The sequence below is a fragment of the Pistacia vera genome, unplaced genomic scaffold, assembly GCF_008641045.1.
Source record: "Pistacia vera cultivar Batoury unplaced genomic scaffold, PisVer_v2 Contig755, whole genome shotgun sequence".
In the NCBI taxonomy this organism is placed as follows: Eukaryota; Viridiplantae; Streptophyta; class Magnoliopsida; order Sapindales; family Anacardiaceae; genus Pistacia; species Pistacia vera.
Window position 1 is genome coordinate 237,410 of NW_022196618.1, and position 22,076 is coordinate 259,485.

At 30.0% G+C, this 22,076-nt stretch overlaps 1 protein-coding gene across 1 annotated transcript; it reads left to right on the forward strand.

Annotated features, from left to right (window-relative positions):
- Window positions 1-5,506: 5,506 nt before the first annotated feature.
- LOC116115881 (GDSL esterase/lipase 1-like) lies at window positions 5,507-20,827 on the forward strand. Its single transcript, XM_031402003.1, has 8 exons — window positions 5,507-5,584; window positions 5,681-5,710; window positions 8,783-8,871; window positions 18,068-18,252; window positions 18,620-18,735; window positions 18,899-19,159; window positions 19,262-19,520; window positions 20,541-20,827. Exons 1-8 carry the CDS (start codon window positions 5,507-5,509, stop codon window positions 20,825-20,827), a joined length of 1,305 nt encoding a protein of 434 aa, XP_031257863.1.
- Window positions 20,828-22,076: the final 1,249 nt, after the last annotated feature.

Sequence of the window (22,076 nt, forward strand, 5' to 3'; positions counted from 1 at the left end):
CCTGTTTAAGTATTAATTATAATAATTAAAAATGAAATAACTGCTTGATCCAAAATAAACTAAATGAAAAATAACTAATGTGAAACAAGACATAATTTAGAAGTCATCCACTCAATCACTACGTTCCACAAAGAAGATTATCAAAATTACCAAATGATCCACAACCATGAACAGTGAATAAATAAGGTGTCAGAATGAAGCTCCTACATTTTCTAAAATCAAAATACAAGTTAACTAACTTCTCTGTTTTTATTTTGTATTTTAATACAATTATCTTATAAAAAAACAAAGTTATTTTCTCCTATCTTTGATAATGTTAGTTTCTTCCTTCTTATAAATTAAAAAAAAAAAAAAAAAAAAAAAAAAAAAAAAAAAAAACAGAGAAAGTCTTGCTTGTGTTTAATGATGTTGCTGCTCATAAGTCTGCTACTCTTACCTAGTGATTCAGATCTAGAATTTCAATATAGGTTCATGATGATGATATGCAGATTTTTATTTATGACTCATTCTTATTAACATCAAGTAGTTTCTCAGAATGTTGTGTTCATCTTCAAAATTTATTTGATGTGTGATAGGAACGGATAGAAAATAGGCTAGGTATGTGGCTTTGATAATAATTGGGTTGGACAATAGGTCTTTCATGGCTGGGTTCTCTTTGAAAAATTGACTTACCAAGCCTTTATCAAGCCTTTACAAACCCCATGTGGGATCCTAATAAATGTGTCATTGTAATATTAGGACGATTGTTTTAATCAATAGTGCTGCTGTCAAAATGATAGCCTACACATCCCTAATATTGTCTTGCTTCTGTGGACATTTTGCAAATATTTTTACCGTAATTGTAAAAACCCTGTTGAATCCCAGCTTTCCTCGTCAGAGTTGAACTACATAAAACACCGATTCTTTATGAAAATAGTTGGATACCTTGAAGCTCATTACACAAACCATATTGTTGCTAAGCAAATTGGCGATTAATTATTGTTTTAACACAAACAAACAAACATCGTATCCCCTAAGAGATGAGTAATTACAATAAAAGTAAAAAAAAAAAAAAAAAAATAATAATAATAATAAAACTAACAGATTTCTACAACTGAAATTACCTCCAGAAGCTTTTTACGAAATTCATAAATGCTACAAAACATATTCTACTTATGCTATACAAGTTAGGTCAGTCAAACCAATGTTTTATCATCCAAAAACCAGAGAGTTAGTCAACATATAAGTAACACTCATGTCTATCTTCCACCTGCCCCTAGCCATTATAATGCCCATGGTCCACACTGGTAAATTTTTCTCGGTTGAAATTTGAAGAAATAGCTAGATTTCCTTAATTATTGCATATCGTTTTATTTTTGTTTCATGTTTGTAGGCTGGGCAAACCCTCAAAACATTAAGCTCCTCTGTATGAATTTGTTCTAAAAATTTCCAAATAGACAAAAAGATGAGGTTAAAACATCAGCTATGGTAATGCAAAAAATAAAAAATAAAAAATCAATTTACAGCGATTGAATTGATCTTTTTCATTCTTTTATCAAAGATAGATACACACAAAATTTCATTGAAGATGTTTTACAAACAGATGATGAGCTTGTTATTAAAAGCAAAATTCCAAAATCAAAAAACAAAACAAAATACATCAATATAAAGATAATGCAAAAAGATGTAGAGATTGTTATTAACTAACCTTTTTTCTTGAAATCAACCATTCAGATAAGTAATACGTTCACCCAATTCAATTCAATTTGGCTAATTGAGGACTCAACAAACGGATTCAAACCCAATCTGATAGTGACGAGAACCCAATCTGACAGTGACGACTGTGAGTGAAAACTGAGGCCTTTGGGAATTAAAAAAAGAAAATAAACGTTAATAAACACAATAATGCTAAAGCTACCGATTAAACTACCGATTTGACATATTGACTCTTAGTGAATTGAGTTAAATTTTGAGATTTGGATAATTGGGCAATGGGTCGATTTGTCAAAATCGGTAATTTAATCAGTAAGTATAACAAGGTCCTAATAAACACGAGATGGAGGAGATCCTAATCCTAATCTTTGATATTGATCTTGAGCTGCCAAATCAATTTCATTTTGTCTAATCTAATGGTACAACTCTCACTTGTCCACCGTCTTTTATGTTATATTTTATTTTAAACTATTAAATTAATAATATTTATTGGGTCTAGACGTCTAGTGGAATAGGGTGAAAGTTTTGTCTAATCTCACCTGTCGACCTCCTGCTGCCAATCTTACATTTATGCTATATTTTATTTCAAGTTATTAAATTTATAATATTTTATTTAATAATAATACTTTATTGGGTCTAGAGTCTAGACGGCTAGTGGAATTGGGATGAAATATTTATGTATAAAATACATATATATAAACTATAGTAGTTATCACTTTGGCCGTTGGGCATAACTAAATAAAATATTTAGATAATTTTAATTAATAATAATTTCTTTTAAGTATTTATATAATATTTTATTTAATAATAATACTTTATTGGATCTAGATGTTCTAGTGGAATTGGCATGAAATATATATAAATATAATATTTAGACAATTTTAATTAATAATAATTTCTTTTAAGTATTTATATAATATTTTATTTAATAATAATACTTTATTGGATCTAGATGTTCTAGTGGAATTGGCATGAAATATATATAAATATAATATTTAGACAATTTTAATTAATAATAATTTCTTTTAAGTATTTATATAATATTTTATTTAATAATAATACTTTATTGGATCTAGATGTTCTAGTGGAATTGGCATGAAATATATATAAATATAATATTTAGACAATTTTAATTAATAATAATTTCTTTTAAGTATTTATATAATATTTTATTTAATAATAATAGTTTATTGGATCTAGATGTCTAGTGGAATTGGGATGAAATTATATATATATATATATATATAAGCTATAGTAATTATAAACAATAGTAATTATCACTTTGGGCATGCATAACTAAATCAAATGTTTAGACCACTTTAATTAATAATAATTGCTTTTAAGTATATATATAATAGAAAACCCTATTTATTTGTGTTAACCTGAATCTAACCCAACCCAAGCTCAAATATTAGTAATCTAATAACAAGTCCAATTACTAATTGAACTTACCGTGAAGGGCGCGTTGCCCCCTCATCCCCGCCCTCTCACCAATGAGTGGGACGGTTGCCCACTCACCAAGAAACGGGACCCTCGCATACGTCATTAATCAATAAGTTGGAGATCAATTTGCAAGTTTATTCTGTGAACAAGAAATAAATAATTCATTACGGAGCTTAGAAATGGTAGGATTTAAGTTGGTTTCATCTCCTTGTGATTTAATAAATTTTTCTCAAGGTGTCAATTGCAATTAATTCAAACTACTTGTGATTTAATTCACAATCTTTTCGTATTTTTTATAATAAGAATATAAGTTTACTTATAAAAATTGAACTTAGTGAATCACATGAGACTATGATTAGCTTGTGTGATAATCCCACTATGTAAAGATTATTTATCTTATTCATCATTTATAATTCAAATTATTTATCTTAAATATGTAGAATTTAATTTTCTTCATCATAATATATGTAATTTATCTTTTAAATGTGAAAAATTAAATAAATTATTTATATATATTAATAATTATAAGATTAATTAATAAAATAATTTGTTTAATTTTAGTTATAATACATATTAGGGTAAGTAATCAAACATCTAATCCTCGTAAACCCAACTTATTATATACATTTAATTTTGATGCATATTCTCCTTAAACAAAACTCTACCAAATTCCAATTTACAAGTACAGTAATTTGTTTTCCTTCCATTTAGTGAAACAACCAAGGCAATAAATATAAATAGCACAAAAGAAGGGGTATTCCCAAGGAAGTTAAATTTTCATAAGTACAATGAAAATGAAATAAGAACAAATTCCCATTTAGAAAGTCCACTCCTCAAAACTTTACAACAAATATTAATCACTAATGGAAAAATGCCTAACCACTTGGACAAATTTAAGACCATAGATTAATGATCTTCTTCCCAAAAATATCATGCAATTCAAAAAATGACAAATATTTTAATTAACAACCATGCACTATCAAATTAATGTTAATAATCAAACCATAATATATATATATTTGACAAGTATATGAATCTTCATCATCATTTATCTTTTTTTATTAAATTATGTGTAAGTTGGAAGCAAAAACTGGCACAGACTGTTAACTTGAGAAAGATAAACTGAAGTTTCTAGAGAAAAGCACAATTTCAGTAGCTTTATTTTCTAACTGAATGAAATGAGATTACATATGAGATTTGTTCTTATACAATTGAGAAAGAGAAAGGCATACAATTGACTGACTGAGAGAAAGAGTAAAGTGAGAAAGTAAAGAGAAGAGTAAAGTAAATTGGAATTGAAAACGACGTCACTTTGCATTTAGTAAAGTGCCAAGCAGAAACGGCACCGTCTTGACCTTTTGCTGATACAGACTCCCATGTGTAATGCTTAACTTTTGTGATTTAATTGAGCAATAATGCTGCGGACATTGTGTGTCCCCTGATTTACACCAGCAAACCAGACACGTTTTACGTTATTAATTTTTTTTTCTAGTGAACGACCGTTCATCAAATATGGATGACCGTTCACTTACATGGACTCCCATTCATATTATATGGAAGGGGGTCCATTTACTACGGACGAGCATCCCCATTTAAAGGACACCCATCAATCAGTAAAATAGAATAATTTTTTTTTTTTTTTTTATAAAAATTAGGGACGGCCATTCACAAGTTATGGATGGCTGTCCTTAAATATTGGACGGGCGTTCATATTTTAATGGATGCCGGTCCATTAACAATTCTTTTTAAAAAATTATTATGTTATAATTTATTATAAAAAAAATTTTATTCCATTTTACTGATGGATGCCCGTCCTTTAAATGGGGACGCTCGTCCGTAGTAAATGGACCCCCGTCCATATAATATGGACAGGAGTCCATATAAGTGAATGAACGTCCATATTTGATGAACGACCGTCCATTTTTGATGAACGACCGTCCATATTTGATGAACGACCGTCCATATTTGATGAACGACCGTTCACTAGAAAAAAATTTAATAACGTGAACGAGTCTGGTTTGCTGGTGTGAATCACGGGACACGTAGGCCGGTACAAGATTTCGATGTAAAAATACCGGTGTCCGTAGCATTATTGTTTAATTGAGAGTATAGCCGGTGTAGAGGCAACTGTATAAGAATTTAATTAAATAAATATAAAGTTTTTATTATTTTTTATTTGACAGGAGACGCACGCAAAAACACAGTTATATAAAATAATTAAAATAAATAAAATATATTTACAATTAAATAGGATAAAGAGTAAATGTTTTCCCAAATTATAAAAGTGGCGGTACTTTTATCCCTCCTTATTTTTTCAATTGCGCTTTTTTTTATTAGGGTTTTATTTGAAGTTTTTTATTTTGTCATAAACATGGGGAAATCAAGAACAAGGCGCGGCAAACGATTACAATCATTAGAAGAATTCCTAGACAATATTCAGGCTTCAAAGGTTAGTTTTCTTTTTGGAACCAATACAACGTCATTGAGGTTTTTATTTTCTAATGTTCTGTGCATTTTTTTCTTTTGCAAATTGTTGTACTTGCAGTTTTCTTTCAAGAATCAGTTTTCTTTAAAGGTAAGTTTTCTTCTGCAACTTGCTTTATTTTCTTCCGTGCATTATGTGTTTATATTGAGGACGAAATCTCACAACTTTCTAGGGTTTTCAAAAAATACACTTATTTGATATTTATTAAAAATTTTTTAATGACACAATTATTGATAAAAACAGTAATCAAACACACATCAAGCATATAATGTCAAATTTTGAGAAAAAAATAATATTATACTATAATATTAAACTTCGCCATGCATCACACATCAATCACATAATGCCAAATTTTGAGAAAAATTTTATTTATAATATAATATTAAATTGGCCATGCGTCAAACCAATAGGTGGATATAAAAGAAGTTAAGAAAAAACTCATAAAAAACTCATGACAATAATTACCTTTGATTACATGTCTAATATCCTCTACAGTGCCTCTGCTCTTTATTAACCTGATATCTTGCTACTTTAGCTTTCGAGACTTTCCATGTCTGCTGCAATAAATAGTGTCATCAAAGTTTGCTAATTTATATATATATATATATTTGTTTCGACATTTTCGATCTTAGCTTGCTACTTTAGCTTTTGAGTCTTTCCATGTCTGCTCTGTCAGCAATGCTAGTTGAATTTTTAATTTTCAATAAGTTTCTTCGTTGATGTAATGTGAAGTCAATAAATACTGTCAGCTATTTAATTTTGTATTGGATGGTTTGTATCAGATGTTATGTATGAAATTGTCACCTTTGTTTATGGTTTTATATTTATGAAATTGTCACCTTTGTTTATGGTTTTTATTATTATTATTATTATTATTATTATTATTATTATTATTATTATTATTATTTATGAAACTTGCCTTGCCTTGCCAAATTTGACTACTCAAACATGTTATCTATTCTAATGTTAATTTTCAATACAAATGCTTATATTCTATTTCACTTCCGTTCTATTTGATACGGTTTATATGAGTAGAGTTTATACAGAGAAAAGTTTATTGAATAACCTTCTTTGATTTAAAATTAAAAAAAAGTAAATAAATAAAAAACTTTTGACATCTCAATTCTCTTAATAATGATCATATTTACTTTTTTGACCAATGCTAGTAATCTCTCCAGGTTTTATGTGGTACGTGTATGGTTTGTTCACATCTGTTAGGTTTCTTTGATTTAGTAGAGTTATTTTTATTTGTACACTCACGGTTTGTTTTGGTTGGGGGAGTTGAACAGATTATTTAATTAGTATTTTGCAACCAAGAAACCAATCTTAAGGCAGATTCCTGAGGCATCAAACCATTACATAAATACATTCACAATATATTATTTTCATGACCCACTCTGCGTAAAATACCATTACATAAATACATTCACAACGTATTCTTTTCATGACCCACTTTGCTTTTTTATGCGCAGTCTGTCTTCATTCATAACTTAAGGTTTTGGAAAATGGATGAATGGATTAATTGACATTGGGGTAAGGAATTTTCCGTTTTATGGTCATAACTCAATAATTTCTTTTTCTTTCATTTATTTATTTATGACTCAATGATTTTTTTATTGTAATAATACTTTTTTAGAATACCAACAACATGAGGGCATGGAGGTTTAGTTAAAGGCAAAAGAAAAGCTAAGCCCACTAACAAAAAGAGTGATCTGCCGATAGTATCCTCAAGATTGCAAAAAACTCATCAAAGCACAACTCAATAAGGGTCAATCTACTACAAATAGCATTGAAAAGTCATGTCTTAATCACCATTCTCGTATACAGCCAGAAAAAGCAACTGATTCTATTTTAAACATCATTTAGTCATTATTTTTTTAATATTTTCTTGATCACCAAATCAATTCATTGTTATATCTACAGCCACCCTTATAATATTGTTTGTTAGTTTTTTAATATTCATGTAACTGAATTTACTTTTTTTATAATAGGAAGAAATGGGCATACCGGACATAGACAATAAGATTTCATTATGGGGATAATTTGTCTTTTCACCTACACGAACGATGTCAATGTAGAGTGAGATAATTACTATTTTTGATTTGGAGTTCGAGTTTCTCACATACTTTGCTTTGTTGGTTACTATAAGAAATTGTGACTTTGATATACTCCGTGGAGACAAATTGTTTTCCTGAAGCCAACGAGTATCCTTAGTTCTTTGATGGCTAGTCCAAATTGTTGATGATGATGACGTGAGAAACATGCTTGCAGTTCCAGAATACTAAGGGAATGCATGTTAACATGTTTACTATCTTAGAAAAGGATGATATAGTGCCTTGCTATCCCGAAGACATAATCTTGGAAATGTTTCGAGAGAAGTCAACCAGACATTTTCTGAGGAACACACACAGATGTTGGAATTGAGGCATGGACATCAGGTTTTTATTTTAATTTTTTTCATTTTACTTTCATGCATTTTCATTCTAAATGTCGTGCAGTTCTTAATTTGCTAATTAATAATTATTCATGTGATTTTTAGGTCTAAACATCAAAAAAAGGAAAACAAGAGGTCCTACTGTTGCATAAAAACATTACATTAGAAAATGAGAAAAATTGCCTATAGAATTTGATGAGGATCATCAGGCTGTTAATGAAAACTCAACAGATTTTGTTTGGTTTTTAGGACAAACAGTTCGGATAAGTCATTTTTGTCATTTACAAATAAAGGAGTGGAAAGAACTCAAAGATGAAATTGACCATATGTGACCATTATCAAGGTAAGACATATAAGAATAAATATTATATATTTGTATTTTGTTTAATATATTAAAGTGTGGAATTTGAAACTTATTTATCTTATATGCTTTTTAGGATAGTTTGTATTTGAAGAAGTAGAAGGAAGGAAAGAAGCCATTTTTGTTCACATGAATGCCTTATATAGGGATTACGATATAAATGAAAAAAAGATATTTTGATTCGAAACCAACTCCACCAAAGTCGTCTGAAAACAAGCCTAAACTTGTTCATATGGACATTGAAGTATTTGGTTAATTATGGAGTGAGGCAACCTTTCAAGTAAGCTAGCTATTTAAGTTACATTTTAGCATAATACTCTATGTAATTATAAGATATAATATTATTGCTTATTTTATCATTACACAGGAAAGGAGTAACAAGAATAACAATAGATCAAAGCGGTCTATGCCTCCTTACACAGGAACTAAAAGTTATGCTCACTTAGACGTCAAATGGTATGAATTTGCTTTCAAATATGAGATTAAGTTTAATAATTCACATTCATTATTTTTTTAATCAATATGTTCATAACTTTTATTATGACAGCAAAAGAAAATGGATATACTCATTCTCTTGTTGAAGTTTGGATAGAATCTCGCAAAAGAAAAAGATAAGCAAGTTGAATCCATTATGAAAACGTTATTGTAATAGCTTTGTATTCTCTTTAACTACTTCTTTTATTTTTATTATGCACCACACATCTAAGCTAATACCATAAATTTGTTTTTTTAGTCACAGTTTGATCGATTAAAAAAGCAACAATAGAAGGACAAATCTTATTGAATGATGATGAAATATTTGAAGAGGTCCTTGGTCTAGAGAAGAATGGCTATTTGCGTGCTTATGGTCCGGAAAAAGTATTACCGATATTTTTGAAGTAGACCAACTAAAGCACAACTTATGAAACAAGTACAAACAACTAGGAAGGAAGCAAATGAAAGGGTGGAGGAGGCAAAGAGGAAGCAATGAAAATTAGAAGAAGTGAAAAAGCAAATGGAATAGATGAATAGACGATGGGAAGAGAAGTTCATGATGATGGTTACCTCCCAAGGTCAACAATCTTCATAAATAACCAAATCCCTTTGGATGAAATTGTAAGTTATTTGAAAATTGCATATATACTATGAAAACCATTTTTCTTTTACATTAATCATAAAGTGATATGCGATGATTACATTAATCTATATGATTAATCTAAGTTTTTTTTTTTTCAAATTTGATATTGCAGGTTGGGAAATTCTTAAATGGTCAGGAAAGATTGCTATAACATTGAAGATTCATAATTTCTAAAAAAAATTAGTTGCTAACATTTTAATTTACTAGAATGAAGGATTTAATGAGTAGACAATTATTTGGTTGGAAATGACTTTGTTAATGTATAACTTTTTATGTTATAAATTTTCATATGACGTCATATATCTATATAATAAATAAAAGAATTGCATAAATTTGTAATTTTATTAAATTTGTTAATTATAGCAATATTTTGTACAATTAATTTAATTGAAGCAATAATTTATAAATTTTTTATTAAATTATTTGTTCCATAGCAATAATTTATATTTGCTACAAATTAAAATTGTTATAGCAAGTTATTTCAATATTTAGCTATTAACAAACTCTGTCCATAGCAACTGAATTTCACATATATATGACTCATATATGCCAAATAATTTATAATATTTAGCTACAAATCAAAAGTATTCATAGCAAGTAATTTCAATATTTAGCTATTACACACTATGTCCATCCAATATCTTTTCATATACAGATATGACTTTCATATGTTTGTAGCAAAAAATTAAAATTTAGCTATGAATTCACTATATATGTGGCAAATGATATTTTTTATTTAGTTATGATTTTAGCTGTCACGTAGCCAAAAGGTTAATATATTTGTTATGAATATTATTTTTGTAGCAGAAATTTTCAAGATTTAGTTATAAATTTATATTTTTGTAGCTAAAATGACTATTCTCCGTGGCTATAAAGGCAAAGTTTTTGCTACAAGCTTATTATTGCTATGACAAAAACATTTAAGTTTTTAGTTACATATTAATCTCATTTATAGCAAAAAATATAAATTGTTAGTTACGTAAGCAAAAAGTTACATGGCTAAATCTTAACTATGTCACTTCTAACTACGATAAACTATAAAACATTGCATTTATAGTTAAACCATTTAGCTATATAAATTCATACTTTTAACTACAATGAATGTTATGGCTAGAAATACATAATGTTGTAGTGATGTATACAAGAAATAAATCTAACAATGGAAGACGGAACCTCCATCTAACGTATATTCATATTGGCATCAAGATGCATAGCATCATATGATCTGTCTTGCAATAAATCCACCAAGACCTTCATTGATCTTCAAACTCAATGTAAACAATTGATTTTTGACAAAAGAAAGCTGTTAATTAAGACCAACTCCCTTACATCTTAATATGATAATTATCCAAGTTGAAACCAAGTACAGGTGAAGAAGTAAAATAATTCATCCTAGGCATGATGGATTAACTAAGAGACATTTCCTCACAACAGACACAAATAAAATACATTTTATACAGCCAAAGATGTCACAATAATGACTTAAAATTGAATCATGTTAATGTATAGCTAATATGAGTTACAAAGTCGATGAGAAGTTTACATGATCATCAATCTGCATTCCTGATCAATCATCATCAAAATCATCAGTCTTTTGCCCAAACCCTTTTGGCCCAGCTCTGGCTCCTACCTTCACCTTCTTTCCAACCTTCTTCTTCTTCTGCTCTCACCTCAATTTCTCAGAAGGAACTCAGAGGGATATCACATACTGGACAGCGTTCCAACTCCTCATCCATAAATTTTTTATTTATGCACTTTCTGCAAATGGCAAAAAGAACTCCAAAAATTAAATCTTTCAGAAATTCTCAATTAATCCAATACCTTAAAGAGAACCTAGAAAAAATTATGCATGTTAAATACACAGCAAATATCCATACCAAAGACAAAAAAAATAAAAAAAAATGTCAAAATTATGTACCATGAAACACAGACTCCAATGTTAATATAATTCACATGTAATGATTTATTTGACTCAAACACACATTATCTGAACTAACGAAAGTTTGACCGCAATCATGACTCGTTTAATTAAAGCTCAAAGCTCGCAATAGCTGCTGTTTTGTTTTCATCCATGACCAAAAAAATAAGTTTTCGAATAAATGCGCAAAATCATCGTGAGCCATACATTCAAAATCACAAAGTCATAAGTAAAAATAACATAACTCTGAAATTCTTGGATACGTTGCTTTCCAAAGGTGAGATTGTTTAAGCGTCAACCAGCATTCGAGTTACTTTAAAAGACCAAACAGAGGAAACGAAATCCAGATTAGAAGAAACGAAAAAGAAGCCGAACCCATGTCGTAAAAGACGCAAAACGGGAAGAAAACGAAGAAAGAAAAGAAAAAATAAGAGAATTTGACAGCAGAAAATTATAAGCAGAAAACCTCTCTATAGTCATAATGATGAGATTAATTAATTTTATTATTATAAAGAGGTTATAATTTAATAGAGGTGTGGTAACAAAAATTTATTTATAATTTATGTTTTAGTAGTACAGTACAAGGATTTCAATTGATGTTTTAATGCTATTAAGATTTCAATTCAGCGCTTCAATTGCCTACTTTTGAAATTGATAGGAGATTGTGTCTTAAAACCAGCAAAGATAAGTGTCCTTGATGGAATTATAAATGCAGTTGCTGCATAGCCAAATTGATGTGAAGCTACAAACTATTGCCAATTGTTTTAATCATTACAAAATTATGCGGCAAATTGGTGTAAAACCACATATTATTGTCAATTGTTTTAATCATTATAAAATTATACAGCAAATTGATGTGAAGCCACATACTATTGCCAATTATTTTAATCATTACCAAATTAGGATCCCCGATGTCAATGAACTGCAAGTTACAAATGAAGTGAATGAGGAGAATCAAAGAGTCATTGTAGCATATAGTGATCAGATTCGACAACTTTATTACACTAATCGAATGGATATTAATGTATTTCTTAATCATCCAAATGAGCAATAAGTCATGTATACTTTAACTAAAGAAGAAATCATTACTACAATTAGACAAGAAGATAAAGAAAATAATTATAAGAATGATAGTATGGAAATACAAAAAGTTTTGTGCCAAGAAGCTCTAAACATACTTGAGAAACTAGAAATATTTGACTTCAACAAGAAGATGTTCATGCTAGCTAGTAATCTACCCACAAGTTAAAAGGTGTAATAACAACTCTAAAGCATAAATCATTATTTCAAACAACTTTAGATAAATATTTTATTTCATCTTAAGCCTTTAATGTAATATAGCATATATTTTTTTTTTCAATATACAGATAATTATTACTATGTAGAGGCAACTTTTCTTAAGACTGGAATTAGAAAAATTATAACTTATTACAATGTAGAGTTTATTCTTATTTATAACTATACCAAATTGAGAATTGATTTTTTATGACTATGTAGAGTTTATTTATATATAAAGTATAACTATCCCAACTTTTTTTTTATGACTATATATATATATATACTAACTGTATGACACAATAAAACACATGACACACAATTGTTGACTCTTTGTAGGAAACATGACAAATTCTTGGTGATCAGTCTTCTTCTAAATTTGCGTGGTGCCATATATATTATGTATGTATATTTATTAAAAATGTAAAAAAGTATGATATTTTAAATTTTTTATGTTATTCATTTTGGTTTTTGCTTTCGTAAATTTTTGTATTTATAGTTGTGATAATTTATAATAACACATGAATAAGACAATAATGGTATTTTAGACATTAGATTGAAAACAAATTAAGTGTATAATTTGGACAATTTTTGTGTAAAAATAAAAAAACAGGCATTTATGCTTGTTGAATAATATGAACAAAATGTATATTCCATAAATGTATGAGGAGAATTTACAACGCAACTAACTTAACTTTCTATAGTTTGTTGATTTGAAAATTTGATAGACTCTATTATATTCCACTATCTTATCCTAAAAACCCAAAAATGCATTTGTTTTAATATTCTTCAAAATCCAGTCATACTATATTCAACTCAAAACATTAACAATTAACTTTCTCAATAAAAATTTTAAAATTAACCAAAAACAACCCCACCCACCCAAGCCACTATTGATAAGAGCTTGAAAATACACAATTACTTAGTGGTTTATGGAGACTATTTGGGAGAAATTAGGCTTATATTGGTAAATTTGCTTAATGTTTTCATAAATGTCTTTTATGGGATCACAGGTTTGTTTAAGTGTTTTTAGGTTATTAATACTAAATTTTATGCTTGGATGAAATATCATGTTAGCAATGGAATGAGTGATGAGGAGAACCAAACGGATCAAAAATCGGAGTTGAATCGAAGAAGTTATGGAGTATTAAAGTTAAAGAGGAGATTCTAGATTACGCTCTAGTTTGAAGATGCTTCGGTATTTCAACAATAACTCGAGCTGTAGATTCAGATTAAGATGACTATTAGACTGTTGGAAAGCTAATTCAGAGGGCTATATTTCATATGTTTACCATTTTTTCAGATTCCATCTTTATTGTGCTCAAACATCACTATCTTTGGAGTGCTAAAGAATGATACAAGGCTTGAACTGAAGAAGAGGAATTTATCATCATGTCGCAACACTATGCTACAACACAGTTAGTCTAGAATCAACAATGCCACAACATAGTGCCGAGGCACAGTCACAATAGCTGGAAATTTATTTTTTGTTTTTGACTATGAAAAAAGGGGTTTAAGCCTTAAACTGAGTAGATTTAAGGAAAACAAAAGCCTAACCTTTGTGGGATATAAATAGAAGTCTTTTAACATTATTTTTTGAGATTTTTGGAGAGATCAAAAGGAAAACTATCAGGAGAAAAGGGAAAAGCATCAGAATTTTTGGAGCTTTTGGAGCAAAATCATAGAGAAGTTTTTCTTTGTTCTTCCTTAAACTCATGATTTTTGTTTTAATAAAGATGATTGCTTCTTATATATTTGCTATGAACTAATTTTATTTTCAAGGGCTAAGATGTAGCCTAATCTCTTGATTATGTGTTGATCTATTTATGTTAAATTTTATTGAGATTTCTTCCGAAGTTTTATGATTATGCGTAATGCTTTTCATTCTTAAGTATCCTAGAATTGAATGCATTAATGGACTAGGTTGAAATCAAGAGATGATACTTAGTGGGTCTACGGTAGTAAAACCATAGGTTGAGTGAACGCTAGAGATAGATTATCGCGCTTATGAGTTAATTTCATAACAATAGGTTAAACGAACACTAGAGATAGATTATCGTGATTTGTGCAGTTTTGGTAATACTTATAGAACGTAATGATCTCCAATTGCTTAAATTTGATTAGAGATTATTCGAGTTAGTAATTAGGAGTTAATTTAATAACTGTTCGAGAAAAAATTATTAGAAATTTAGAGAGTTTGACCTTTAGGAAGAGCTTAATGAAATTAGCATAAGTTATCAATACATATGAATAAGAGTTGGTATGAAATCTATGCCCTAGGTCTAGTCATCTTGCATTAAAACCAAATATTTATTTAGTTGTTTTCTTTTAATTTCAATTGTTTATTTTTAATTTAGATTTTTCTTGATAAAATTTGGATTAATCAAATAGTAATATGATAGTTTAATTTGGTAATTGATAATAGTAATTCCCTTGGGTTTGATATCCATATTCATACACTTTATTATTTGCACAATTTTGTACACTTGCGAAAATCACAACAAGTTTTTGACGCCGTTGCTAGGGTATTGCTTTTATATTGTCAATATCAATACAAGTTGTCTAGTTGCTAATTTGGTTTGTATTAATTTTTAAAAAAATCTATTACTTTTGCTTTTAGTGCTTTAATTTTTAGTTCTATATTTTTAGTGTTGGACTGTACAGAGGAGTTAGGTTCAATGATAGATATGGGAAGAGAAGAAGTTCAAAGGCCACTTAAGGATTACTCAAGACCTAAAATTGAGGGATATGCTTCTAGTATTAGGAGACCACCAATTCAAGCAAATACCTTTGAGATCAAGCCAATCATTATTCAGATGATACAACATTCGGTACAATTCACAACATGTGAATAAGACGAAAATGGTATTTTAGACATTTGATTGAAAACAAATTAAGCGTATAATTTGGACTATTTTTGTGTTAAAAAAAAAAAGGCATTTATGATGCTTCAATTTATCATTCCTTGTTGAATAATGTGAACAAAATGTATATTCCATAAATGTATGAGGAGAATTGACAATGCAACTAACTTAACTTTTTATAGTTTAATGTATGAGGAGAATTGACAATGCAACTAACTTAACTTTTTATAGTTTAATGTATGAGGAGAATTGACAATGCAACTAACTTAACTTTTTATAGTTTGTTGATTTGAAAATTCAGTAGACTCTATTATATTCCATTATCTTATCCTAAAAATCCAAAAATGCATTTATTTTAATATTCTTTAAAATCCAATCCTATTCAATTCAACTTAAATCATTAACAATTAACTTTCTCAATAAAAGTTTTAAAATTAAAAAAAAACACCCCTACCCACTCAAGCCACTATCAAAAGCCAGCAACCGCTGCCACTGCTGGCTGCCAGCACCGTAAAGATGCACGACTGGTTGAATCTAGCTGGTTGTGTGCAGATCAGGCCGTTTTCAGCCAGATCCATGGTGGATCTGCTAGAAACAGCTAGATCTACGACCAAAGATCTAGCCATCAATGACGACCAGATCTAGCCAAATCTGGCCATCAACGACCATATTTGTGGCTATAAATCTGGCATTTTCCAGCCAGATTTATAGTGGATCTGGCCAAAAAAGGTCAGATTGGTGCACAATCTGTAAAATCCAATCAATCGTGCGTCATTTCGACAGATTCTAGCCACCTTTCGACGGTGGTGGTTGACTACCAGCAATATTTGGGTGGATGGGTGGTGGTTTTTTTTGTTAATTTATAAACTTTTATTGTTGGTGGTGTTCAGTTAAATTAACAAACCTAGGAGTTAAAAATAATCTAAATATTTTTAGAAAATGCTATTCATAATTGCTTAAAAAACTTCTCAGGAATCTTATCTTATTTTCCAAAAAACTATTTAGCATAGAATGCTATTCTAAATAATTAACCAAATAGGGTCTCAGTTACTTCCCCTTTAGTTTTAAGATGATAAGTAAGAGTCACAAAGTTATGTCAACATACCTAAACTTTATTAGAAATAAATAAATAATATATATCTATAAATTGACTTTATGACACAATAAAACACATGACACACAATTGTTGACTTTGTAGGAAAAGTGACAAATTCTTGGTGATCAGTCTTCTTCTAAATTTGTATGGTACCACGATTTTTCGTTACGAAAGTTTAGACATCCCATTGTTTGGATCTAATCTGCTGGAATTTGTGGGGTTTGTATGTATGAATGTATACTAAAAATGTATAAAGTTCAATATTTAAATTTTTTATGTTATTCATTTTGGTTTTTGCTTTGATAAATTTTTGTATTTATAATTATAATAATTTCTAATAACACGTGAATAAGATAACAATAGTATTTTAGACATTTGATTGAAAACAAATTAGGCGTATAATTTGGACCATTTTTGTGTTAAAAGGGGGGGAAAAAAAAAAGAAAGCATTTATGATGGATCAATTTATCATTCCTTGTTCAATAATATGAACAAAATGTATATTCCATAAATGTATGAGGAGAATTTACAATGCAACTAACTTAACTTTTTATAGTTTGTTGATTGAAAATTCTGTAGACTCTATTATTTGTTTATCAAACTTACTATTTTCTTTTTAATTATATGAGTTAATTATAACCTCGTTAAAAGAAAGAAAAGAAAAATTATTACTCTACATAACTAATTTACATTGATATTCATTGAATATGTGTTTTTTCTTTTAAATGACCGGGAATGTTCGGGCTAGCTTGTGCGTATTTCAACTAATTCTTCGGGACCTGAAACTATCGGTCGGATAAGAGTTCTAGTGGTTACTCCTATTAGTAGTCTTGGGAACTCGAATTCGAGAGACTATATAAACTTAAATCTTCTTTTGCTATTTTACCATCAGACCACGACCATTGAATATATTAATAGTTTGAACAACCTCAAATTTTTTTTTAAAAAAAAAATTATGGTCTGAATAAAGATATAATTAGGATCCTCTCTTGAATTCTGTTTTCCCGAGCTTTCAAACGGTCTCATAACACTAATCCATTTTCCTTTATTTGTCGATGATATTTAATCGGTTGTATCGATGTCCAACTACTAACAAACTCAATAGCAACCAATAAGCACAAAAACATATTAATCACTCTCACTTGTCACTTCTACATTCTACTTCCGTTTTATTCACGATCATCATGCATCTGCATTGGTGCCTGATTTTTCCCAACCCTTTTACTTTAGCATATATAACAAGAGAGAGGAGCTTGACAGAGCACAATACTAGGTAGCTTGATAAGATATAATACTATTGAAACTATGGCATGTCCAAGTTCTAATTTGCTTTGTGTGATGGTAAGTTTGTGTGTCAGTTTCGCCTTTGTGTTTCCATTTAGCTGCAATGGTGGTGCTGAGAGTTACTTCTTCATCTTAGGGGATTCACTTTTTGATGCCGGAAATAATCAATACAGTTCACCATATAGTTATATTCCTGGTTATCACCTCCCCTATGGCAAGACCTATTTCCCTCTTCATCCAACTGGGAGATATTCTGATGGCCGTTTGGCTCCTGATTTTATTGGTAAGAATATTGTAGGCATGTATATAGTCTTTTTTTTTTTAAACCAACGTTCACATCAATACTTCTGAGGAGTACGCTGAAATATATATAAAATTTTACAAACTCTTCATAAAATTCTGCGTCGGAAATCAAGAATCAAGAAATAAAATTTATTTACCGATGCTGTTTTCCGCCGGAAAAGACAATTCTTCCCGTGGTGAATGCTCGGACATGAGAAATTTGGTGCATGTATAATTGAATGTTAGTAAAAAAAAAAAAAAAAAAAAAAAACAACTATACGTCTCATCGATATTAATGTGCAAGAGTCTAATAATATGTTCTATAACTGATAGGCTTAACGAACTCTCCGTGTTTCATTTGAATGCAGCATCGAAGTTGAACTTACCGTTCATGCCACCAATTCTGAAACCTGGAGCAAATTTCACTCATGGCGCAAATTTTGCTTCCGCTGGAGCAGCTGCTACCCTTAATGTCACAAATGCGGTACGCAAAATATTGTCTTCGCTAAAAAAATTCTCATCATTCTGTATATATATATATAGTTATATACACGAAAATGTTTAGCTACAAACCGCCAAGCGATAGTAATTAAACACTGAACAGCAAATTCAATAAGTTTTCATTGCAATGAAACTCATGGTTTAAGTTGATGACTTGGTTATGGAGCCTTTGCCTTTCAGATGATTTTTGGGAAACAGGTCCAACTGTTCAAGGAGTTAGCAGCAAACTGGACGAAAGAACTTGGCACAGATCTGAAGCCAAGAGGAGACTTGGAAGTGCGGTTTATTTGATTTCAATTGGTGGCAACGATTACTTCAGACAGTCCAGTTCAAACTCTGATGATACCATACCAGAACAACAAGAATACGTAGACAAAGTGATTGAAACGATCTTCCAGGATGTCCAGGTAAGATTATATATTATACTGGTGCAGTGTTTTGTTGAATGATTATCAAATTTTTGGCTGATATTAAATTATTATTATTATTATTATTTTGTTTGGTTGCAGGAAATATATAATGGAGGGAGGAAATTTATGTTTCAAAATGTTGGACCACTAGGTTGTGTGCCAATGTCGAAACAGATGTCAGATATGAGTGATGAAGCATGCGTCGGGTTACAAATAACATTGGCGATTCTACACAACAATGCTTTAGTCAAGAAACTCAGAAAACTAACTAGCAAAAATTCTTGGCCAGGATTTGTATTCTCAGTCTTTGATTACTTCACTGCAGTTGGGGACAGGATCAAAGATCCCACAACATACGGTTGGCTAACTATAATCACCCTATCCATTTTGCATCAAAAAATTAGTTCTTATTACAATAAAGCTATCGCGTCATCGGTAAGTTCATCTAATCATAATTAGACCAATTCTTATTCAAATTAGAATCAGTAATATTCTTATTAAAATAGACCTATTATATATTCTGTAAGTTCATCTAATTAGAATCCTCTTCTGATATGATCTTTACCTAATATACCTATATGATAAGACTTTAAACTCAAGTATACCGTCATATATTTGTATATAGTAAGGTTTTATTAGATGAATACAAACAGATAATATGATACGTTGATTCCTTGATCTCAACCAACACTTTCTAGCTTCTTCCATTCATGCAGGCATTCTAGTTCTACTCAGCTTTTGTCTCTACTAGAGGTGGGCAAGGGACGGTCCCTTGCGGGCCCAGGCCTGGGCCTGTTTGGGATTGGTCCCAAATGGGACCAGTCACTCATGACCTGGGATCGGTCCCAGGCCCATGAGAAAAACCAGGACCCGGACTAGGCCCTAGGCCTGGTCGGGACTGGTCCCACGGGCCTTGGATAATTTCATTTTCTCCCTCAATTTTTTTTTATATTTTAGGGACAAAACAAAATTTTATAGGGGGTTTTTAGTATTTTTTAGGGGTAAAATTTATAAATTTTATAAATTTTTTAGACCTGGAAGATTTTCTTTTTTATAAATTTTGTAAAATTTTATTTTAGCCCTCATAATTTATATTTATTTTAAAATTAATAGGAGGTTTTATGTAATTTGACAGGGGACTATATTGAAAAAATATAAATTTTTTTGGGCCTGGGCCTGGGACCAGAGGAGGGCCCAGTAGAGGGGCCGGGCCCTCCTCCTTAAGCCTGGTCCCGTTTTGGGACCAGGCCTCCTAGGTCCAGTCCTAGGATCGGGTTTTAGAGCTGGGCTTTTGGGCCTGGTCCCAAATGCCCAGCTCTAGTCTCTACTACACACAGTCATTTAATGGTGACTAGGGTTTTTGATGTTACAAATGAAGGGTTCAAATTTGGGGACGTGGCATGCTGTGGTGTGGGATCTTATCGTGGACTTGAGTGTGGATCATTAACCCAGTCTTATGAATTGTGCTTTAACCCGAGTGAATATGTGTACTTTGATGGTGCCCATAACACTGAAGCTGTCTACTCTCAATTGGCTGACATTATGTGGAGTGGAGGACCAGAGGTTCTTCATTTGCCCCTCTCCTATTTATTTGAACACGAGGTTAAAATTAAAGCTCAAGCAAAACCAACGGTCTGGGGACCTTACGATTATTCTGAGCTATAGATTTCACCTTAATATTTATGTATGAAAATAAATTATAATAAAACTTAATCCAGCAGCTAAAGTCTGGTGGGTTGTCTAAGTTATCTGCAATTAAATAAAATACCGTCTCTCATTCTTGTTCGTGGACGTTTTTGTATTTGATAGTCTTGAATCTATATTTCAATTTGCTTCTCGTGTTTGATGATCATGTTATATTAATTATTATGCTTAATAGAATTTGAATAAATCATGCATATATACTAGTGTGTAAATGGGAGTTCGATCGTTCATGTATATTAGTGTCCGGCCAACTGCGTACACTCGACTAATCTATATAGGTGACTAATATGATATCCCATTACTATGATCACCTGCTTAAATATTAAGACTAGGGGATTACTGTATGCTTTAACTATACATTCCAGTAGGGGGAGATGTTTCAGTACCTTGCAAAAGGAACCAGAACCTGTTGGTTCCTGACAAAAGGAATCGAAACCAGAATCAATCGTTCGGTTCTTAATTCAGGGAACTAGAACCTAAAATGCAGGTTTCATTCCTTAGCTAGGTACCTTGTAAAAAATCAAGTACCCTCCAATTAATTTTAAAATGAGAAATACTCTTTAAAGTTTTACCAATATACCCATGAGAATTAAGAATACTTGTATTTAGTAGTTTTAAACTTTTCATTCTTATTCATTTGTGTCTAATCAAAGTCACAAATCCTCTAATCTCTAGGAACATATGAATTCAATCAATTCCACAATTCACACAAAATTTATCAATCAAAACCAAAACATTAACTTTATTATCCAAAATCATTAATTATATATAATATAATATATTATATATATATATTATATATATATATATATATTATATATTTAAATCAAAGTATAGTCATGGAATTAAGTTGGGGATTTAAATTTTAGTATAGTCGGGGAATTAATTTTGGAAATAAAATTTTACTGAACTTTATTTTCCAAAAATACAAATATTATAATCACTAGAGTGAAAATAAAGTTTTTGAATTTAACCATGAGTTAAATTAACATTAATTGTGACAACAGAATCAAATTAAATATTAATATAAATATAATTTATGAATCTTTAGTTAAATAATTAGCATGACTGTAAGTTTGTTTTATGTCATTAATTTAAGTTTGATTACAAAACATTTACTTTTCTTAATATAACATGAGTTGTCATACTATAATGTTATAATTAATTAAATATCTGATAATTTAATTAAGTAATGTATTAATGTTCATTA

What these genes read in the sequence shown, in the direction of transcription:
- LOC116115881 (XM_031402003.1), top strand. Translation starts at nt 5,507, where the DNA reads ATGGGGAAATCAAGAACAAGGCGCGGCAAACGATTACAATCATTAGAA. An exon ending in TTTGGCTCCTGATTTTATTG is followed by an intron (nt 18,253 to 18,619) that starts GTAAGAATATTG and finishes ATTTGAATGCAG; the next exon opens with CATCGAAGTTGAACTTACCG. An exon ending in CGATCTTCCAGGATGTCCAG is followed by an intron (nt 19,160 to 19,261) that starts GTAAGATTATAT and finishes GTTTGGTTGCAG; the next exon opens with GAAATATATAATGGAGGGAG.